Raw genomic sequence first — 20,384 nt, forward strand, 5'->3', positions numbered from 1 at the left:
TGCAGTGGTACTTGTCAGCACCAGCCCAAAGGCAGGGCAGGCTGGAACTGGAGCTGCTGTCCAGACACTTGGGCATTTCTGTGTGATCCCCTGCAGGGTGTTGTGAGATGGAAGTTTGCAGCTCTTGGTGAGAGTGGGTCAGTTTTGTACAACTCAGGTATTCATCAGCATCAGTCCCTGCTGTCCACACTGTACACCCTTCCTGTAACTCCAGTGACACAGAGCTGTGCCAGAAAGAAACTGGTCACAAACACAAACAAACACGTGGTTGGTTGCTGGTGAAGCTTACTGGTAGCGTACAGACCCATGCATGTGTGCACTCTCCACCTACAGAATTAAGGAAGGCTTGTGTCTTGTGCAGCCCCTGCACAGACAGCTTTAAGTGGAACTAGTGTAAAAAGCCTTCTAGGGAAGTTGCTGTCTTGGCAAGATCATGATCTTCAAGTGGTAATTAAGTTTCCTGGTATCCTGTCCCTTGTGTCATTTCCGTGCAGGAGCTGTGTGTCCCGCCTTGTGCCAGTGCAGGCGACAATTGGTAGTTGCTGAGCAGGCAGGAAGCTGCAGCAGTTTTCCTTCCTCCAGATCACCCTTTCCAGGGAGATGAAGTTTTAGCAGGCTGCACAAGGAAAAGATTGGGTCACTGAGACAGTTCTGGAGGAAACCAGAGTGCAGGGGAGCCGAGGGAGAAGGACAAACTGCCTTTAACAAAAGGACAGTAACTTTTCCAGGAAGGGCGAGAGGAAGAAATCAAAAGTGAAACTAATAGAGACAAAAGGGGTGGACCTTCCAGCTGCTGATTGAGAGGAGAAGCCATTATCTATTTGTCATAGTGCACATCACGGCACGGTGGCTCTTCCAGACTGCAACTGAAGTCTTGGTTCAGGTAAGACACAGAAGAAATTATGGAGGGAAAGAGATGCTGAGACTTGGAATGACATGGAGACAAACATTTTGGACCTGAAGATGAAAGAGTACTTGTGGTGTTCCTCTGTGCTGTTCCCAGCCTTTGGACGATGGTGCAGTTCCTGCCAGTGAAACAAGGTTTTCTGATCTCTTACTGGAGTGTGCCTTTTGGAAGGCATTTATATGCCTCATTCTATCAACGGGTACAGTATTGAGTTTGTAAAGATAGATAGGTTGAAATCCATGAATGATTGTTTCCATTGCAAAATTTTTATAAATTTCAGCACTCCTCTCTTCATCATGCTGCCTTGAAGGTCTGCTGAGAGTCTGGTAGCCATACTGAGTGCTGTTTTATTTCCTGCTTCGTGGAAGATTCCAGCAACTTGCATGCTGGGAACATTTTCATTGAACGCTAAGTTCTTTACTTTAAAGACAGCAAAGATGTAAGAAGTTAATTATGTTAAAATTCTCCTCTAAATGGGGAAGTATATTACATAAATAATTTAAGAAGAATGTTTAGTTGTTGATTTCCCTGAATTTACTGAGTGCTGCTACTGAATTTGGTGCTAATAGTTGGCGTTTTTCTAAATTAAAAAAATATCTTCCTGTTAAAAATAAACTGGAATGAGTTGGAGAGGGACTTCAGAGAAAGGAGGTAAGTCATGGCAGATCTGGTGACACAGCAGGGCAGTGGGACTGAGATATTTTAAATGAAAATATCTTTCACTGTTTTTTAATTAGAATTTGTGTGTGAAAGCAAATGTGTGAGCTGTGCTCTATGCTAGAAAGCACTAGGTATGTTGCTTAGTTGTTGCTGTAAAACAAGAGCAAAACCTGATTACTTCACGGCTTGTTTACCATTTTTTCTCACACGTTCTGTAATAATCAGTTCTCTGAAAATGGAAGTAGCTGAAGTAGGGATCTCCTGTTTTATTAGCATTTTATTCCATTGTAACATATTTCTTGGAAGTCATGTGACAATACCCTATTGTAAAAAAGGCAGACTTTTCCTGGAACTTTAGAGACTGGCCGTCTCACTTTCTTCAGAGTTGTTCTCCCATGTAAGTGATTTAAAATTACTACTACAATTAATATTAATTTTACTGGTATCAGTTGTGCCTTTAAGTTAGCAAACTGGGAGAAAAAGACAGCAGCACTTAAATATTGTTTTAATTGTGCTTCCTGTAATTACAGACAAGTTTAAATGTAACATATAGGTGGCACATGTCTTCTAATTGCAATGATTTCATGGGTTTGAAACTTACAGCCCTTAAGAAATAAAATGAAAATTCTCTTTACAAGAAAGATTTGCTTCTATAAGCAATATCTCTTGTATCTTAAATTAAATGCATGATTTATGTGAGAAAGAAGATCATTTCATAGCTACCTACCAAGAAAATATTATTCTTTCCTGTGTGGTTATATAAATACAAAGTCAGGTAATCACTGAATTGTGAGGTTAAGCACATTCAGATACTATTGGTTTATATAGGCTGAAGGATATGGATTCCTGCCTGTTCAAAAGTTTGGTTTGAATGGATTTAAAGAAAACAGTATTTTGGGGCAGAACACAAATTGTGCTGTGTCACAACGTGTTTCACTGTTTATCAGTTTACTTGAAATGCAAAGGTTTCAGATTCAGTTGTACATTTACTAGATTCAGTTGTACAGTCACTCTTGCTAACCTACACAATTCTGACCATGGGCGTGCCACAAAAGCTCCTTTGCTGTAGAGTGCTCCTGGGAGGACAGCAGAATACGATTGCCTGCTAATTATTATTTCCAGTTTCCAGCTGGGCTACCTCGGGGTACTGTTCTTGAAACATTTGCAGTAACAATAAGTAAAATAGATTGCAGTATTCCAGTAGTGTAGGAGTAGGAAACTACTCTTTTGTCATTGTCAACTTTTCTATCCCCCACTTCTAGTGTCTATAAGACAAGAGACCTGTTCTGAATGCATTTATACAGTTTCTCTTCAGAGATTCCCAGGTGTCTGACACCTAGGGCAGAGAAAGTAAAATGGCAAATGGGTCTCTTAGTAGAAGGAAGTGCAGGCAGGTCCTTTAAGTGCCAGCTGTAGGCTGATTTGTCTCAAACATTCTGAGCATTGCCACAGGAGAGGTGTGACCGGGGAGAAGGTCCTGAGGCAGTGGGGCTGTGCTGAGCCAACTCCCTGCTCCACCCTGAGACTCATGCTCCATCTCCCAGCCCAGCTCACTTCCTGGAGAAAGGCTGGCAGTGCACACGTGAACAAAACGCACAAGTCAATTTAGATAATGGGCATGCACCAGGCTAACTCCAGCAGGACAAGGGCTGGGCACCCAGTCCAGCAGGACAAGGACAAGGACACCCCCTCCCCCCTTTATGCCCTCTCTGTTCTCTCTCCATCTCCAGACAAAACATGTGGCAGCATCATCACAGAATCTAAGGACTGGGGATATTCTTTGCTTTCTTCTCTTTCTTGGCTTGCAGAGCTATAATATTTTACCCCATATTCCATTCTGAAGTTTGTTGTGGGAGGGAGGAGCTTGTGGAGACTTTTGTGGCTCAGGAGCCAGCACCTTTTGAGGAATTTGTTGTGGGAGTTGTAAAGTGTATCATGCAAAATTAAGGGCTTGTTAGCCTCCCCTCTTGTGGGAGTGTATTGTATAAATTTAAGGGCAGGTTAGCCAATACCTTTTGAGTTTAAATATTGGGCTGGTTGCCACAGTTAAGAAGATGGTACACTCAAGCAATGAGAACTCCTGGCACGTCCAGTGTCTTTGTTCAGCTTGACAAGAGGTTATAACAGACACCAACATGCCAATGGGTTGTCACATCAGTGGAGGCAGGTCCTTAAGTGTCGGGGGGATAGCTGGAAGGCTTGGTATTTTCTAACTTCCTTTTGTGCTCAAAAGTTGAATCCATAAGCCTAATTTAATATTTCTAAAGCTGATGGAGAACATGGAGGAGAAGGGAGGCGGTATTCCCCGCTCAGTGAAACAGAGATAGTTTGATAAGAATTATTCTGGCCTTTTAAAAAGGGTTGACATGATCTGTATTTGCTTTTAATATTATAATTTAACTGAGAGCTGGGAACTGAGTTTTAATTGATGCAGATAAACCAAAACAGGAAGAGGTGCTTTGGGTATGCTGGCCAGAAGCAGTATAAAAAGAACAAAGAAGCCAGATAGCTTAAAGTAGCTACACTAATGTGGACTCTTAGTCCTGTTATGGTGTAAAATTTTGCAGTCTCGTTTATTACATAGCTTATATTCCAGACTGGCAAGTGGCTGTTTCTCCCAAATGGTATCAAACTTAAAAAAAAAAAAAAACAAATCCAAAGAAAACCAGCAGCAACCTGCCAGGATTCTACATCCTGTACATTGGTACTTCCCACTGCCTAGACACACCATAGGAAGCAAGTATTATCTATGACTTTCTCTGCTAATGTCACTTAGTACAGAGGTTTCAATATCTCTTGTTAAGTCCAGAGAACTGAAGGAGCTAAGCATCAAAGCTACAAGTAGCAAGTCAGCCTCTCTCTATTGAAATACTTCTGATTGCATGCATTTATTTTGGGCTGCTCTTCATGATGTGATACCTCTTACATAAATCGTGTTGTTGTACTAGTCTTACTGACAAATGAAATCAACTTCTGCTTGTGTTTAGATCCAAATCCTGATGTGAAATGAGTACAGAATTCCACAAACTGCTTTTTGAAATTTCTGAGGCTTTGGTGACAGAGGAACTGGCAGCTCTTAAATTCCTCAGCCTGGACCATGTGCCCAGGAGGAAGCTGGAAGCCATCCATGAGCCCAAGGCCTTCCTTGAAGTGCTGCAGGAGAAAGACATGATCGGGGCAGGGAACCTTTTCTTCCTGAAGGAGCTGCTCTACCGGATCCATCGGATCGACCTCCTGACTGCCCAGCTGGGCTCCAGCCGCGAGGAGATGGAGAGAGAGCTCCGGGGCAGGGCACAGGTGTCACCTTACAGGTAAACACGGCAGCACGCAGGATGCAACAGTGCAGTGGCAACTGCCTTTTCTGTCTGCACTGCTGTCTTGTGAATATCCCAGCATCACTGTGTTCATTACACATGAATTCCTGCCATTGTGAGTTTTACATCTTGCAGTTCAAATGTTTAATTGTGGTGTTTATGTCTTTCTTGAAGGTCTCTCTATTGTTTATTGTCAGGCAACTGCTGTATGGAATTGCAGAAGACTTGACTTCAGAAGATGTCAGAAGTGTGAAGTTCCTGCTCCAAAAACAACTACCAAAGACCAAGCTCCAGGAAAATGCTGTATGAAAAATGGTCTTGAGAAGTTTTTTGCAAGGATAGTTCAGAGTCCTCTAGTTCTTGTAAGAAGGGAGGAAAGAGAAAGCAGTCTGCTCTCATGAAAATCTGGTTTGAAAACTGTGATGTTAGCTAATAGCTGCTGTGTGAAAAAATGGATCCTTATTTTTTCCATTGTATCTTTGCCTTTTTTGCTCTTCTGATTCTATTTTCTCTCCACCACCTGTCTCTTTAATCCTATCTTCTTGCAAGACCCATCAGGCTCTTCCTTTAATCTTTGCTTGGCATTTATAAGACAAATGTTTTTACAAGACATGTGCTATACCTAAGAAGAGTGATGTTTGCTAAAGGAAAAACAATGTTTTGGAGACAGAAAATCAAGTTCTAATGTGAGTTGAACCACAAATTTTTTTGTGTCAATGGGTAAATTTTCTTCTTTATTATAATGTGGAGTAACAACGCATTGTTAACTTTCCCCCAAAAGTATTAAGAGGTTGGGTGAGCTAGTTTAATATTTGTAATGAGCTGTGTTATAAAAATGCTTGGTATTATTAAGAACCTTCCTTAAAAGTCCTATTTGTATTGTGGCACGTAGAGGAAAAGTGGCAGATTTACCTCCAACTTGGTGGACAATAGAGCTTTAATAAACAAAATTAGTGCTGAACAGATTTTCTGTGATAGAAAATGGAAAATGGCATAGCTAAAGGACTTAGCAGCACTCCATAAGAACACAAAGGCACAGCAGGATGTTATGTTATCCTCATCAATGCTTCGTACTGCTGAAACAAAGCAGGATAGCCTAGTTATAGGCCATTTCTAATTGTCCTTCTTTAACCTTAGTGGCAATGGGTTTATTCAATTGCATTGCATCTTGACCCTTGCTTTAACGAGTTTTGGAGGAAAAAGTAATAGGTCAGTTGTCAGTTTAAAAAAACTGATAGTTTAAAAAAACAGTCAGTTTAAAAAAGTTTTAGCTGTCAGTTTCTGGGAATGAGGATGTTGTCTTCTGCCCTGTTGCAGAGCTGCCTGATACTGTGGTTATTAGAGGTCACTGGATGAGTTTGGGTTATGTGTTTTTGTTTTACCAGTCAATGTTGCAGCTCTTTCTGGAAATGGAAATAAATGGGATAATTAAAGAAGATAACCTGACAATGCTGAAAGATATATTACAGAGATTTAGAGCTGACATAAAGAAAAAGATTGATGCCTATGAAGAAAAAAAAAGAGGTAAATTTATTTAAGCTGTTTAAGAACAGATCTGGGGTCTTTTGTGGATTTTATGGCTCCATCCTTGGCAGCTTAGAAGTCCAGTAAAAAGGTAGAGACCTTATGGTACCCTAGGACAGGCAGAACAGCTTTGGAGAACTCTGATTTCTGAAGTTTGCTACTTCATTATCCCATAATGGATTCTTGTATCTATCCTTGAAGTATGTTCTGTCCCTTGGAAATGGCCTTCTTCTGCCTTCTCTTTGCCTTAAATGCAATTTATCTGTTCAGGAAAAAGTGCAGTGCTGGTTTTGGACCAGCAAAACTTCCAAGTCACTGCAAGACAAAGGAAGGGACAGGTGACTTAGGGAAACTTGTGTTGGGAGATTGTCAGCACTACCTTCTGTTAGCCAGGCCCTTTGCTCTTAGTCAAATGGAAGTCCTTGAAAACCAGTCAGGTGGCTAAAGTGTAACTTTCTGTAACCAGATGGGAAATTTCAAGGACTTCATTGTATCCTGGCTGTTGCACTTGAGGTGGTGCTTTCAGGCACCACAGTTGGGTGTTCCTTTGGAAAACAGGATGTTTCAGTCAATAGCAACTTCCTTCTAAACAACTCAGGTCCTGAGTTTCCTCAGATACATTTAAACAGTCCATGCAGTACCCTGCAAAGCTACCAAGCAGTTCTCCCTGCATGTTTTCGTGCTGCTGTACTCTACTGGTGTCTCTAAAAGAGCAGAAGATAATTGCCGAGGTAGGCTATTGCCAAGCAAGTCCTGTGTTAGGGAATAGCTTTCTAGTAGTATTGTTGTTATTTTGTCCTCTTGATAAGTAGAAAAAAAGCATGTTGTGTAGAGCCCAACACAATTAAATTAAATTTCATTTAATGACAATTAAATTTCATTTAAACATTTTTGTAACTTGTAAAATGAGTACTGTGATTTTGTTTCCTTGGTTAGAGTAATGGATTTGATGATTTCTTAACTTTTTTCCAGAAAGTTGTATTCAAAAAAGTGCTCTGAGGAGATCTTTCATTATGGTGGTATTTTGCATCCTTGCATCCACTCACTCAGTAAAGTTCTCTGGAGAAGAGACAGTAGCCTCAGAAGTAAATGGACCAGCATTTTGTGCTATTTTGTGCTAAAAATGAGTGTCCTCTTTCACTTATATATCCCACAGTTGAGAGGCTGCTGAATGGCTTGCCTGGGAGGACTACTCACATTCAACCTTTTATTATCTGTGTCTTGCTACCAGTAAAAGAGCAGAGGAGCAGAGAAGCAGTGGAGCACAGCCCTGCATGGCTTCTATAACAACCAGCAGTCTGTGAAACTGGAGCCAAGCTTGGCCCAGCTCTCCAAAACGCTGCTGTCTCACTGGTGTAACCCTCCACCTCACTCCTTGTTCTGTGTTTTTGAGTGTTGAAATATGTACAGTGGAAGATTTATCTTTGTGGTTTTAAAATGTTTGTTTATGTTCTCTTTCTTAGAAAATTATTCTAGGGAAGAAGTCCGCTATCCTGTGTCTGTGTCTGTGCATCCAGAGGAAAAAGGAGCAGAGGGGGAGACAGCAAAACAGGTGAGCACAGTGGAAGATTTATCTTTGTGATTTTAAAATCACACTTTGTTTATGTTCTCCTTCTTAGAAAATTATTCTAGGGAAGAAGTCCGCTATCCTGTGTCTGTGTCTGTGCATCCAGAGGAAAAAGGAGCAGAGGGGGAGACAGCAAAACAGGTGAGAAATACCTCAAGAGTACCTTTAAAGTATTTATCCATCTCCTGGGAGAGGGAGCATAAATTCATAACACTAACCAGGTGGAACAGCCAAGATGGAGGGGTAGGCCTTGGAACAATTCCTATTTTCCAAACAAGACCGAGCCTACTTTGCGGGGACCTAGTTGTCAGCAACCTTTTAAGCAAGATATGAACAAACAGTTGAGTGAAGAAACCAATCTTAATGATAATGGAGACTGGGACACTAAAGTCCTGGCCAGGATATTCCTGGATAGATATGAAGGGAACAGCAGAAGCCCCCCTACCTCACTGGAATTGCACAAGGACCCTCAGAGGAAATGGTGGGGTGCAGGAACTTTTCCTATGCATATGCAAATTTGTGTTTCTGGATCCTTTCCCCCATGTCAAAGTCATATCCTGACTGAAGAGAGAGAGGAGGAGGGGTGCAGGGAGACAATGCACATTTCTCTCCTCTGTAGCTAAATTGTATCCTTGGGCTTTCCTTTCTTGTTTCTTGGCCTTTGTGATTTTATTTTGTGCTTAGATAATGATGAACCAGTAATCTGTATATAGTGTATTTCTCTTTTGAATGCTTGGCTCTGCTTTCCTACCTGCTTTTTTTTTTCTTGTTGTTTGTTTTGTTTCTGCAGCATGGGAAAATATATAAGATGAAAAATATCCCCCATGGTTACTGCTTAATTCTTAACAACCACATTTTTAGAAATCCACGTTACAATAGAGAGGGAACATTGCAAGATGGAGGTAAGTACTTTTTAAATTCAATTATTGGTTTGGGTTTTTTCCTCTGATAATTCTTGAAAACTATTATCTAATCTTTGCTGTGAAGAAGAATCATGTCTATGGTACTCCTTGGCCTCCAGAACTAGAGTGACAGTCATGGTACCAATTGGAAATATATACTTCCAACATTTAGCTGATGGCTTAAAGAAGTATCTAATTTTGTTCTAGGAAAAAGGCATTGTTTTAATTGGATGTATGTACAACTAGAGAAAAAGTGATTATTCCACCATTACAATTCTTCATTGTTTTCAGTTCTTAGCTATCATAGAAAAATATTTTAAGTCCTCAAATTCTCTTCAATGCTCAAATAAATGCTCTGTAATTTTCCTTAAAGCCTGTCTTTCTGCAATCACTTTTAAGATAAACAAGAGTAAAAAAAGTAAAGTCAGATTCCTGAAAGCACATGTCACAGATATTTTAACTCCATCCAGCCCATTTACAAGCTGCTTTCTTCCCAGCTACTTCCTCTCTGCCCACACAACAATTAGGCCACCATTTGCTGAGAAGTCTTCATAGCATTGGTGAGCTATGAAGCATCAGCCATTGCTGCATCTGCCATTCTCACAGAATGAGGGACCTACTTCACTTAAGAGTGGCAGAATTTGTCATTCTAAAGAGGTGGCACTTCTTTAACTTGCCAAGTATTGTTAGGCATCTGAGACTACTATGCAATGCATAGTTACAGCTTGCTTTAACACAATAAACTTCACTAATTTGTGCCAATACAACACAATCTGAAACCTGTTTTTGTTTTAGACAGCATGATACTTAACCCAGTTGTGTTTAAAAAAAAATAAAATTAGGCAAATAAGGCATTTGGGTTTTTCTAAATAGGATTTGGCAGGCTAAGAGCCAGTCAGGTGATTTTACTGGTGGGATCTGAACACTTCTGCTAGTATCTGATCTACTACACAGAGAATAATGTTTCAGCATCTTCCCTGTCACTGTTATGTTTGTTTGTTATGTTTAACAAATTCCTTCTGATTTTTTCCCCAGAGGCTGTGAAGAGGGTCTTTAAGTGGCTTCAGTTTGAGACAATTGAGTATATGGATCTAGAAGGAAAAAAAATATATGAGACAATTAAAGAATACAGCAAGAAAGATCATAGAAATATGGACTGTTTTGTTTGCTTCATTTTCTCCCATGGTGAAAAAGACAAAATAAAAGGTGTTGATGATGAATGTGTAAATATTGAAGATTTAGTCTCCTGCTTCACTGGAACTAATTGTCCTTCTCTTGCTGGCAAACCCAAGGTGTTTATTATCCAGGCTTGCCAAGGCTCTGTACGTCATCCATCTGTTGCAGTAGAATCAGACTGTTCTGGACCTCTTGAGGTGGATGCTAGTCCTTTGACTTCCATTCCTGATAAAGCTGATATTCTGATTGGCATGGCTACAGTGGAGGACTACCTGTCCTACCGCAGTCGGAAGACTGGCAGTGTTTACATTCAATCCCTCTGTGAGAAGATGGAGTTGCTTTGCCCACAGTAAGTACTATTTCTAATTCTTGTCCATTTAGAGTATTGCAGATGTGCTGAAACACACTGGTTTGCATTTGTGCAATTAATGCTTTTCCCATTCAGGACAGTGGAGAACAGTATTTATTTTGAAATTGGGCACTGTTAGTCTTCTACAGATAAGTCAAGGTATAAGTGACTTCCCCTGTTTTTCCTGTGACAAAACCAGGGTTGTAATGCTGCAACGTTACACACAAAGAAGTGTGTATATGTGTGGTTTTTAACATTTTTTGTCTGGTAAGTTTTTTTTCTTCCAGTGACACGTGACTAGAGGTGAATTTGTTGATGATTACACAGACAAAACCCCCCAGTGTTGTGCAGGCATAATTTTCCTTGTGCCTTCCACCCATCCCCTCATAAACTTCATTTAGAAAATATGGCGTCCAGAAGAGTGGAGAATTTATAGGTTTGTTTCATCTTGGCGATCTCTTCTGGCTGTAACCAGAGCAATGCTACATGGAAGTTGCTTTTATTTCCCCCAAACACACTGAATTCTGTGGTTATTCAGTGGAATGTGCAATTTCAGTGGCATTAGGGTGAGGAAGATACCAGCCTTCCCTGGGGTACTTTACTGGGGCAAACACACATCACCTTCTTGGCCAAGCTGCAAGTACAGTGTGTTTCAATGTAACATCTCTTCTGTCTGTTCAAGGCGAGAGGATCTCCAAACCATCCTGACAGAAGTGAACAATGCAGTGGCAAAAAGAGAATTAGAAGGATCTAAGCAGATGCCAAAGATAACATCAACACTACTGAAGAAACTGGTCTTTGAAGTTCCACAATGAAAAGCAGACAAGAATACACTAGGTTAGGAATGACATCTGGGCTTTGACAGGGAAGAGAATTTACATGAGAAATTATCTGGATCTGTGTAGTAGCCCCAGCCCTTTGAGGAGGCATAGGACCTAAATTTTCCAAATTCCACATTGAATCAGTCTTCCAGTACCTGGATCTGTAACGGTCGGGTAAGGCTGTGGAAAACTACAGACCATCAGGCTTTTTGTCCTGCAGAAGAAGTGGAGTATGTTCAGTCTGGGTTTCAAGTGAGAAAGGACTTTCAAGTAGTACTGTAGAAGTCATTGGAATTGTCAAAGAAGTCCCAGTTGTGTCTAAGTCTCTAAAATGTGCAAAAAAAAGAACAGATTCAGAAAGTTGGATGCATTCCCAAGCAGCATGTGTAAGGTTGTAACTGCCTTACCCAGAGGTGAATCGTTGTCTGTCTTTGGAAGCTATAAATGTTCATGGAAAATAACATCCTGCTCCAGAAGGACCAAAACCCCATGATTAAGTTAGTTGGTTTTTTTCTTCTGAATATTTAGTTTGGCTTATGCCAATCATTTACTTGAATGAGCAGCTTAACTGCATAAGTTTTTCAATAATAAATGTTCTCACTTCGCTATTTCTCAGAGCTCTCAGGGCACAGTGTGTCTTGAATGACAGTGGAAGACTGGAAGGCAGTTCTGTAATCATGCTTCTGCTAAAATAAATTCGCTTTTTATATCACCTCTGTTTGTGGTATGTTCCTCTCTTGGATGAGCCTTCTGAGGGAGAAGTCAGCATGACAAACAGTTTTATCCCACAGAAGTAATTTTGTTCTTGTTGGAGTGTTGGCAGCCACCCTAAGGGGCAGCAGCTGGGGAGGTAGGAAAGAATAAGCTCAGGATTGCCATGATAATGGCAGCTGATGCCAGTAGGGCCATTCAGTAATTGCTTCCTCTGTGAGAAACTTGCTGGAAGGTGGCAGCTGCTCCAGAAGTGAAACTGTACATCTACAACATTTCTGTTTCTCATATTTCTGTGTCAGAGTTCAATACACTCAGACCAAGTTCTTTCAGCTATTTTACATGAGAAGGAATTGGATATCAAATTAAATTATTTGGTATCTTTGGGGATACACAGGTTTTTGGCTTGGTAGGGTAAGATCGCTACATAGGTGTGCTATCCATCATGACCCTGGACATTCCCAGTCATGGCAGAACATGGGTGGAAGCCAGCTCAAGTCCACTGTTCTTTTCAAAGTTTAAATATTTTATCAGTTGTCCAGGTTTTATACTTTTATGTTGGGGTGAGCCACATATCCACACCCTCCATGGTGGTCTGGCTTGCTCAAGAAGACATTATTCCTTGTTAATTGTCTTGGGGTACGTGATGATTCACAGGTGCAAATGTCTCCTCTAAACTAAGGTCACTCTCCAATTCTGATGTTGAGGCAAATTGCACTTCTTTTATTATCTGTTCTTCCCTGAGATGATGTGGGGTTTTTTTGTCCTTCTCCTCTGAGCTGTCCTTCACTGGAAGTGGGGGGCTATAGAGGGTGCTGATCAGTCACACCCTGTGATTTTAATTGATTTAATTGACTTGGTATTTTATTCTGCCTGTTAAAATCCAGCTACCTCCATAGTTTACCATTATCACTTGTGGATGAAGACCTACTAGGAGGAAGAGAAAACCCCATCAAAATCCTTTAAAGAACCACAGAACAGCCATACTGTGAATTGATATGTAGATCATGCAGCAATCGGGCAAGGACAAAACACACTTTGAGTTTTGCGGTTCTGAGCAAAGTGTGGCTGGTGGGTTTTTGCACCGATTTGTGTCCCTTGCACAGAGCTGACTGGTAAGAAGGAAGTTGGTTCTGCAATTTCCTGACTGTTTTTTCTCTCTAGTACAAGCTAGACAACAGAGAGGGGCAATTACTTTTTCTCTGTGAAGGCCCTCAGCTTTGCCCTTTCTTTCCTATCAGCTCATGGCTGGGAGGCCAAATCCAGTCAAAAGCCTGGCACTTAATTCTATTTTGTTTTCAGACAGCAGAAGCACTGCCACCAGAAAGTGGGGCCAGATGTCTAGTAGGAAAGAAAAGCTGGTGAGTTGAAGTTCTGCAGACTTAAACTGAAAGCAGGCAAGATCAGAGTGGTGCTATTTGAAAAGGAAAACACTTACAAGAATTGGGGAGGACTGTTAGCTAAAAGAAGAAATAATGCTGTCCAGGAGCATGAGCCCTTGCCCAGTCATTCACATTTTGCTACCTATTCTTTCAGTTTAACAGCAGTCTTGAGTGTTCAGTCTTTTTATTCTGACCCCTAAAAAATGTGGGCACATTCTCTCAGAAATTATTCAAATCTGCCTCTTTTCAACTAGAGGTATTTCAAATGATGAACAGAGAATGTCATGTTTAATCTTCAATGATTCTTTGCAATGTGCTAAGAAATATAAGTGAGATCTTTGGGAATTCATTCATTCTGCGCGTCCTTTCTGTAAGTGTGTCTTTTCTTGTCACTCTGTTCTATTATTGACAGCCACTGGAACTCCCCCAGCCACAAACGTGGCTGGCTTTTGTGGATGGCAGCCATACATGGAATGTTATCCTGGCACATCTCTTGAGCTTGGCCTAAGTCTTCTATATTAATATGTGTAGCCACTTTGTGTTTAGGCCTGACTTGTCCAGGTATGTGAGTGCAAAGATGGATCCGTATGTCCTTAGAACAAGACAGGAAGATCTTGTTCTGACATTTCTTAAGGAGAGGTCAGCTTATGGCCTGTTGAAAAATGCCTTGCTTTTTGGATTCCTTCCACCTTTGACCCAACTTGCCATGCATATAGTAACCAAATATCTTGCATAGGGTTTGAACATTGATAAGGCACTTCTAGGATAACAATGTACAGATTTCTGTTTAATATATTGTTTAAATGTTTTTTACTGGATTTTTGGGAAAGGAATGCTGGTTTCAAATCAGTGCTCAGCAAGAACATTGGTTCTTTATTCGACAATATGGATGTGCTGAGGGTTGCTCTCTGGCTCAAAATGAGCATTAAGGTGTTACAGTTCGTTTTCAAAAGGATGAAATTCCAGTAGGTAAAATCTCTCCCCTCTTGTTGTGAAATACCATCTATCCATAGTGCTGCACCAGAAGGTGAAGTGGAGGTGGTGCAGCACCCCAGAACCCTTCTCCACAGCGTAGTGCCTGGTCCTGCTGTAGAATTGCCCTGAGCAGATGTGGGACGGGAGCTGCTTTCCATGGCTGCTGGCTGTTCGGGGCCGAACGCCCGCAGGGAGGGTGCTGCCTTTTCTGACAGCAGCCCAGAAGGCTCGCAAGGATGGCGCAGTGCCTGCTCCTGTTGTAGAATTGTCCTGAGCAGATGTGGGACGGTGGGAAGGGAGCTGCTTTCCATGGCTGCTGGCTGTTCGGGGCCGAACGCCCGCAGGGAGGGTGCTGCCTTTTCTGACAGCAGCCCAGAAGGCTCGCAAGGAGGAAGGTGAATCAGTGGTGTTATAAAAGCTTCCTTCTCCTTGTATTAAAATCGCAGTGGTTTGGCCTGGGAACCAGCGAGGGCGACTGCAGGAGAAGCCCGGGCAGAGAGAGACCTTTGCATCCGCACTACCGGGTTCAGTTTGCTCAAGAATAGGCAGCGTTGCGAACAGACACAGCCCAAGACACGCCGCTCCCTAAGGAACTGCGGGGTGTTTCGCTCCGGAAGTTTAAATCCAGAGGGAAGCGCCGCCCCGGGTGGAGCTCCGCCCTCCGTCCGGCGCGGCGCGGCGCGGCCATGGAGCTGCCCCGGGGGCGGCTGCTGGCCGTCAGCGACGAGCTGGACGGGGCCGAGCTGGCGGCGCTGAAGTTCCTCTGCCGGGACCACGTCCCCTGGAGGAGGCTGGAGGCCGTCCGGACCCCTCACGACTTGTTCGAAGCGCTACAGGAGAAGGGCGAGCTGGAGCCGGGGAACCTGGCCTTCCTCAGGGAGCTGCTGTACCACATCGGGCGGATCGACCTCCTGGTTGCCCACCTGGGCTCCAGCCGGGAGCAGGTGGAGAGGGAGCTGCGGGCGCCGGGCGCGGCGCGGGTGCCGCGCTTCAGGTGGGTGAGGGCGCCGGGCTGGGCTGGGCCGGCTGCCCGCCTCCTGCCGGGACAGCCGTCACCGCCCCTCAGCGCCCGGCTGAAGGGTTTGACTGCAGGCGGTCCTCCATCTCAAACGAGAAGAAAGGGGAATATGTGCTGGGGGCACAGTAGACAAGAGAAGCGATGCAATAGTACGGAGTTAATTTGTGCTTGGAAATAGGATCAAACAATGCCCTACACTTCTTTTTCTAGATACTTGCTCTTTCAGCTGTATGAAGATGTCACCGAAGATGAGCTGATGTCTTTCAAGTTACTTTTGGTCAACGAATTGCCAAAAAGCAAGCTAACCCATGAGACTGTAAGTATCTCTTTAATACTTTTGCAAAATTATTACTATAATCCGTAGAGGCAATTGGGTTGCTTATGGGGGAATGAGCTTCACTCTTCTTTATGGTGGCACTCTGAAGATGAAAACACCACAAGGAAAGGGATGCTCCTGGGTGCATATGGGACTTGTTTGTGCTGGTGTCGGGCACAGCTTTTGCAGCAGTGTCACAGCCAGCTGTGCCAGGAGTGCCAGGCACTGAGGCCATCACATCCAGGCAACACAGGGGACTCAGAGCACTCAGTGGCCTTAGTCAACAAAAAACTGATAAGCACATTTACTTATCTTGCCCAGCAGACTTTTTTTTTCTTACTTTCTCAGTCATTATCAAATATAGAAAGTGATCCTCTGTGGATATACTTTATGATTTTTTTTTTTAATGCAGAAAATACAGATCTAAGCAGCAGATTCTTCTCAAGGCTAAATCAAATGAGTTGGAATTTACAAGTAGCCTTGCAGGAGATCCAGTGCTTTTATGCTGTCCCAGCCTTCAGTTCTGACTCCTTGGTACTTTGTTCTGTCTAATAAGTTAGAGGATTTTCCTTCTTTTCTTAGAGGGGAGACCATGAGAGGTGTTCTAGTAAATTCTTGGAGTGACCACTGTGCTTTGCCACTCACTGATGAGTTTCTGTTAATTGGGTCCCCTTTTGCTTCAGAGCAATCTCTACACCATCATGTGAGGTGTAGAGATTGCTTTGAAGCAAAAGGGGACCCAAAAGGCAGAAAAACCTTTTTGCCAGTGCTTAAGATGGTCACTACAGTGATTCTTTTGTGTTAGTTGAGTGCACAATAGCCACTGAAAGTTGAATGAAAGCAATCATTAAAAATATTGCTACATTCCTGTATGACCACTGTTAGATGCCCTGGGTTAGATCTTAATTAGATTGTGGCACCTCTGAGCTACAGAAAGGAAATGGGTATGTTTTGAGATGATGTTGGTACTTAACAGTACTTGTAGGTTTTGTTGAACTAGGATTAACTGGCTCAGCTGAGCTCTCACCTGAGCTCCCAGTTAGCTGGATTGACTCTGTGGGTCACATATGCTGTCACTGCATGAAAGCTTTAGGTGCACATGCTGCAGCTTCACTCCTGGTGGCAGCATGGAGGTGCCCTAAGAGCAAACTGCCTTTTTGATTACCCAGACAATGCTTGACATTCTCACTGAGATGGAGAAGAAGGGCCTTCTGGGGAAAGACAACCTAAGTATGCTGAACAGTGTCTGTGAAAAAATTAACATCAGCCTGTGGAACAGAATTGAAGATGGATTAAACCTGTTAGGTAAAACAGAACAAACCAGCCTCTTCCCCAGTTATTCTTGAAGTGATGTGTAGGTATTGTACAGCACTGATCATGAATGCTTTGCAGGCCAAGAAGAAATGCTCATCACAGAGGAACAGAGGGGCAGCACAGGATGCTATGAGGGACATCGGGTGTCATCTGTAGCACCTGGTCCTCCTGGCAGTTTTAATGACTCTTCCCAGGTAATTTAGTTTATTTCTTAGAAACATTATAATTTTATCTTAGAAGAACTCACCCCTCCATGAAGTGAACAGTTGTTCACTTTTAAAAGCACTGTCTAGAAAAAGAAAAATGCACAACTCTGCATCCTTTATTCTGAAGCTGTGTCACAGGCACAGCTGCTGCAGTGCTGTACTTCAGAAATATCTGCAAGGGTACCAAGGTAGGCTGAGTTTATGATACCAGGAATTAGGCAGTTGGCAGCTGGCTTGGCACTGAGATATGAGTGAACAGAGCACCTTGTGTGTGCTGAGCCTGACTTTGGTTGTCCAGCAGGGTGCTGTTCTGCACAGACTGCCAAAGGCAGTGGGGCAGGGCACTGCCAGGCCCTGGGAGCAAAGCTGTTGGGGGAGAGCTGCCTGAAGAGGAGGCCAGCTGGCTCTGGATCCTGCTCTGCCACTCAGCAGCTAAGGAGCACTTGGAGGAGAGCATAGGAGTTTCACCAGGATTCTTTCTTTTCAGCTGCTTGAAGCTTACAAAATGACCAGCCGACCCTGTGGAGTGTGCCTGATCCTGAATAATCACAATTTTGCAAAAGCTAGGGAAGGAGTGCTGGAACACAAACACATGAAGGATCGGAATGGGACAGACGTGGATGCAGGTACAGTGAATGTTGAACATGAGTTTGTGAATCTTTAAAAGTAGAAATCTTGTTTCTCTTTCTAAAGGTCTGAATTTCAGTCTTCCCTTTCTAGGATTACTTTTGTTATAGTGGCTCATTTGGCTCTGTTTACTGTGCTGACAAGTCCTAATCAACTCATCAAGTTTTTAGTGCCTGACACTGAACAACTGACTTTAGTGAATTTTAGTGAGATGACTGAAACCTTAAGTAGCACCCTGAGCCTGGACTTTACAAGATAGGCTAGCTTTGCATCAGCCTTATGCATACTAATTCTAAAATATGCACAAATATGCAAGAAAACCTTTTAATGACAGTTAAGGGAACTCAGAAGAGGTACAATTAGTGATTAGACTAGTAGAGTATTGTCAGACCAGGAATGTAGCTATGTGGATGTAGTCATGTAGCAGATGACCAATTATGTCTAAAAATGCGATCTGCAGTTGGCAGAGTCCAACTTTCATACAATGAAATGTCTCAAATTTCCCTTCTCTTTGCTTTCCAGCGGCTCTGAGGAATGTCTTTAGCAAGCTTCATTTTAGAGTAGAAGAATATAGAGACCTCACTGCAGATGAAATCCGTGAGACTGTGAACATCTTCCAGAGTGCAGACCATGAGGACAAGGACTGTTTTGTTTGCTGTATCCTGTCTCATGGGAAAAAAGGCATTATATATGGTGTTGATGGGCAGGAAGTACCTATCAGGGAACTGACCACTTCTTTCACTGCAGAGAATTGCAACTCACTTGCTGGAAAACCAAAAGTTTTTTTTATTCAGGCCTGCCAAGGTGATGCTTTCCATAAAGGTGTGACCATCGAAACAGATTCTGGAGAGCAAGATTCTTCTGTAGAGCAAGATGCAAGGCTTCAACTTGACTGCATCCCTGCAGAGGCAGACTTCCTCCTGGGCATGGCCACCCTGCAGGATTATGTCTCCTACAGAAGTCCCAGGGAGGGAACCTGGTACATACAGGCACTGTGCCAGCACTTGGAGTACAGCTGTCCTCGGTATCTATGTTTCCATAAGCTTATTTTTGGCAACACCTGAATTTTCCTTCTGGATGACAGATTTAGATGCAGAGCCAGATAATATGCAGTGGGAATGCTTGCTCAGAGTGAAAACAGTGATGTATGACAGATCAGCATCATACGAACTGTTCAAAGCAACTTAGGGCATGACTCTGAAACCTATTAAAACCAGGAGCTGTTAGCACTAGTGTATATCAAGATAGCAAGAATGTTACATTGCTGATGTTAACTGCCTAACACAAACTGTACTCCTGTCTTTGCAGAGGGGAAGATGTTCTCACCATCCTGACAGCAGTAAATGAAGAAGTGAGCAGAAAAACTTGTGAGCGGGACGCAAAGAAGCAGATGCCACAGCCCAGTTTCACCCTGAGGAAGAGGCTCATCTTTCCTGTCAACTAAATGGGAGGGAACTGCGTGGCAGGGAGAGCTGCTGCAGCCTGGAATTGGCTGGTTTCAGAATTTGGTCAAACACAACAGACTTTCTCAATGCCTGTTCTTAGCACAAGGGCAGATATTTTTGATTGAAAAAACAACTAAGGAGAAAAAGCCTTAAGAAATTTTTATCAATGTATTCATTTGTATTAACACTTTATACTTGAGAGCATCTCTGAGCTGGTCTCTGATTTATCTCTGATTTATTTAACTGATCTCTCTCAGTGGTTTGCTGGCTAAAATCTACTCAAGTGTCCTCTTATCAGCTGTATACCACATTCCTATTGCTTTCATAAAGTATCTTTACAAGGCAACTTTTAGAAGACAACCATTATAAAGCTTTGTGTACTTTATGCCTGATCTTTGCAAAATAAAGGGCAGAGTGCTGTAAATTTTACAGGATATAGTCAGCTCACACCAGTGTGTATTGTTGCTTGTCCCCATGACTTAGAATCATTCATTGTTGGTGGCTTGGTACACTTCAAGATCAAGTTAAGCATTTGTCACCTGGCACCTCAGCAGGATGTGTCTGACCTGGATTTCAGCGTATCCTCTACGAAGAGTCGTCTCAACAGCGAAAATCAGTTGCTCTGATACAGCTTCATGGTTGATGATATCCAGTTACCCTATGTTCACTTACCTTGCTGATCTTTGAGTCTTAGTTCTAAGCACAGAAAAAGTCACTAGGCAAGTACCCAACTCCTTAAAACATTTTATATTGCCTTCCTTGGTGAGCATGCACAAAACTGCTTCAGTGTCTACTCCCATTTGTCACAAATCTATAGGGCTCACATAACATCAGCTACTGAGATGAAAAAACAACTATGGTGGTGTTGGCCAACAATGCAGTGCTAACACTAATGCTAGAGGAACACACTAGCTGCTGTAAAAGAGGGGAGGAAAAAACCCCAAAGCACCACCCACGCACAAAACCCCCTGAGGTACCAGAAAATATGGACAGATTAATTTAAAGTGAGGCTCAACACCTAAATACTGTCCATATCAATTTATTGGCTTCTAAAGCCACCTTTTCTGCAGATACCAACTCACTTCAGCTCGTGTACAGTATAATAATCACTATGAATTTTAGCCACAAAAAAGGCCTGATTTTAGGTTTGTTATATAACATTGTAGTAGA

At 42.5% G+C, this 20,384-nt stretch overlaps 2 protein-coding genes across 3 annotated transcripts; both read left to right on the forward strand.

The window, feature by feature from the left end:
- The first annotated feature begins 532 nt into the window (after positions 1 to 532).
- LOC120498528 (caspase-8-like) lies at positions 533 to 11,932 on the forward strand. Its single transcript, XM_039701410.1, has 8 exons — positions 533 to 883; positions 4,555 to 4,878; positions 5,079 to 5,184; positions 6,267 to 6,405; positions 7,869 to 7,957; positions 8,763 to 8,874; positions 9,910 to 10,399; positions 11,082 to 11,932. Exons 2-8 carry the CDS (start codon positions 4,574 to 4,576, stop codon positions 11,212 to 11,214), a joined length of 1,374 nt encoding a protein of 457 aa, XP_039557344.1. The 5' UTR covers positions 533 to 883; positions 4,555 to 4,573; the 3' UTR covers positions 11,215 to 11,932.
- Positions 11,933 to 14,911: 2,979 nt separating this feature from the next.
- Positions 14,912 to 19,652, forward strand: LOC120497940 (caspase-8-like). Of its 2 annotated transcripts, XM_039700092.1 has the most exons (7): positions 14,914 to 15,282; positions 15,517 to 15,622; positions 16,792 to 16,927; positions 17,015 to 17,130; positions 17,630 to 17,768; positions 18,292 to 18,793; positions 19,078 to 19,652. In XM_039700092.1, the coding sequence occupies exons 1-7, from the start codon at positions 14,975 to 14,977 to the stop codon at positions 19,211 to 19,213; spliced, it is 1,443 nt and encodes a 480-aa protein (XP_039556026.1). In that variant the 5' UTR covers positions 14,914 to 14,974; the 3' UTR covers positions 19,214 to 19,652. The 2 variants fall into 2 exon arrangements, with proteins under 2 accessions (XP_039556036.1, XP_039556026.1); XM_039700102.1 differs by lacking the exons at positions 16,792 to 16,927; positions 17,015 to 17,130 and having other exon boundaries at positions 14,912 to 15,282.
- Positions 19,653 to 20,384: the final 732 nt, after the last annotated feature.

The sequence above is a fragment of the Passer montanus genome, unplaced genomic scaffold, assembly GCF_014805655.1.
Source record: "Passer montanus isolate IOZ18808 unplaced genomic scaffold, ASM1480565v1 scaffold1, whole genome shotgun sequence".
NCBI classification, from domain to species: domain Eukaryota; kingdom Metazoa; phylum Chordata; class Aves; order Passeriformes; family Passeridae; genus Passer; species Passer montanus.

What these genes read in the sequence shown, in the direction of transcription:
- LOC120498528 (XM_039701410.1), top strand. Translation starts at nt 4,574, where the DNA reads ATGAGTACAGAATTCCACAAACTGCTTTTTGAAATTTCTGAGGCTTTG. An exon ending in GCACAGGTGTCACCTTACAG is followed by an intron (nt 4,879 to 5,078) that starts GTAAACACGGCA and finishes GTTTATTGTCAG; the next exon opens with GCAACTGCTGTATGGAATTG. An exon ending in AGGGGGAGACAGCAAAACAG is followed by an intron (nt 7,958 to 8,762) that starts GTGAGCACAGTG and finishes TTGTTTCTGCAG; the next exon opens with CATGGGAAAATATATAAGAT.
- LOC120497940 (XM_039700092.1), top strand. Translation starts at nt 14,975, where the DNA reads ATGGAGCTGCCCCGGGGGCGGCTGCTGGCCGTCAGCGACGAGCTGGAC. An exon ending in GCGCGGGTGCCGCGCTTCAG is followed by an intron (nt 15,283 to 15,516) that starts GTGGGTGAGGGC and finishes TTCTTTTTCTAG; the next exon opens with ATACTTGCTCTTTCAGCTGT. An exon ending in TGGGACAGACGTGGATGCAG is followed by an intron (nt 17,769 to 18,291) that starts GTACAGTGAATG and finishes TTTGCTTTCCAG; the next exon opens with CGGCTCTGAGGAATGTCTTT.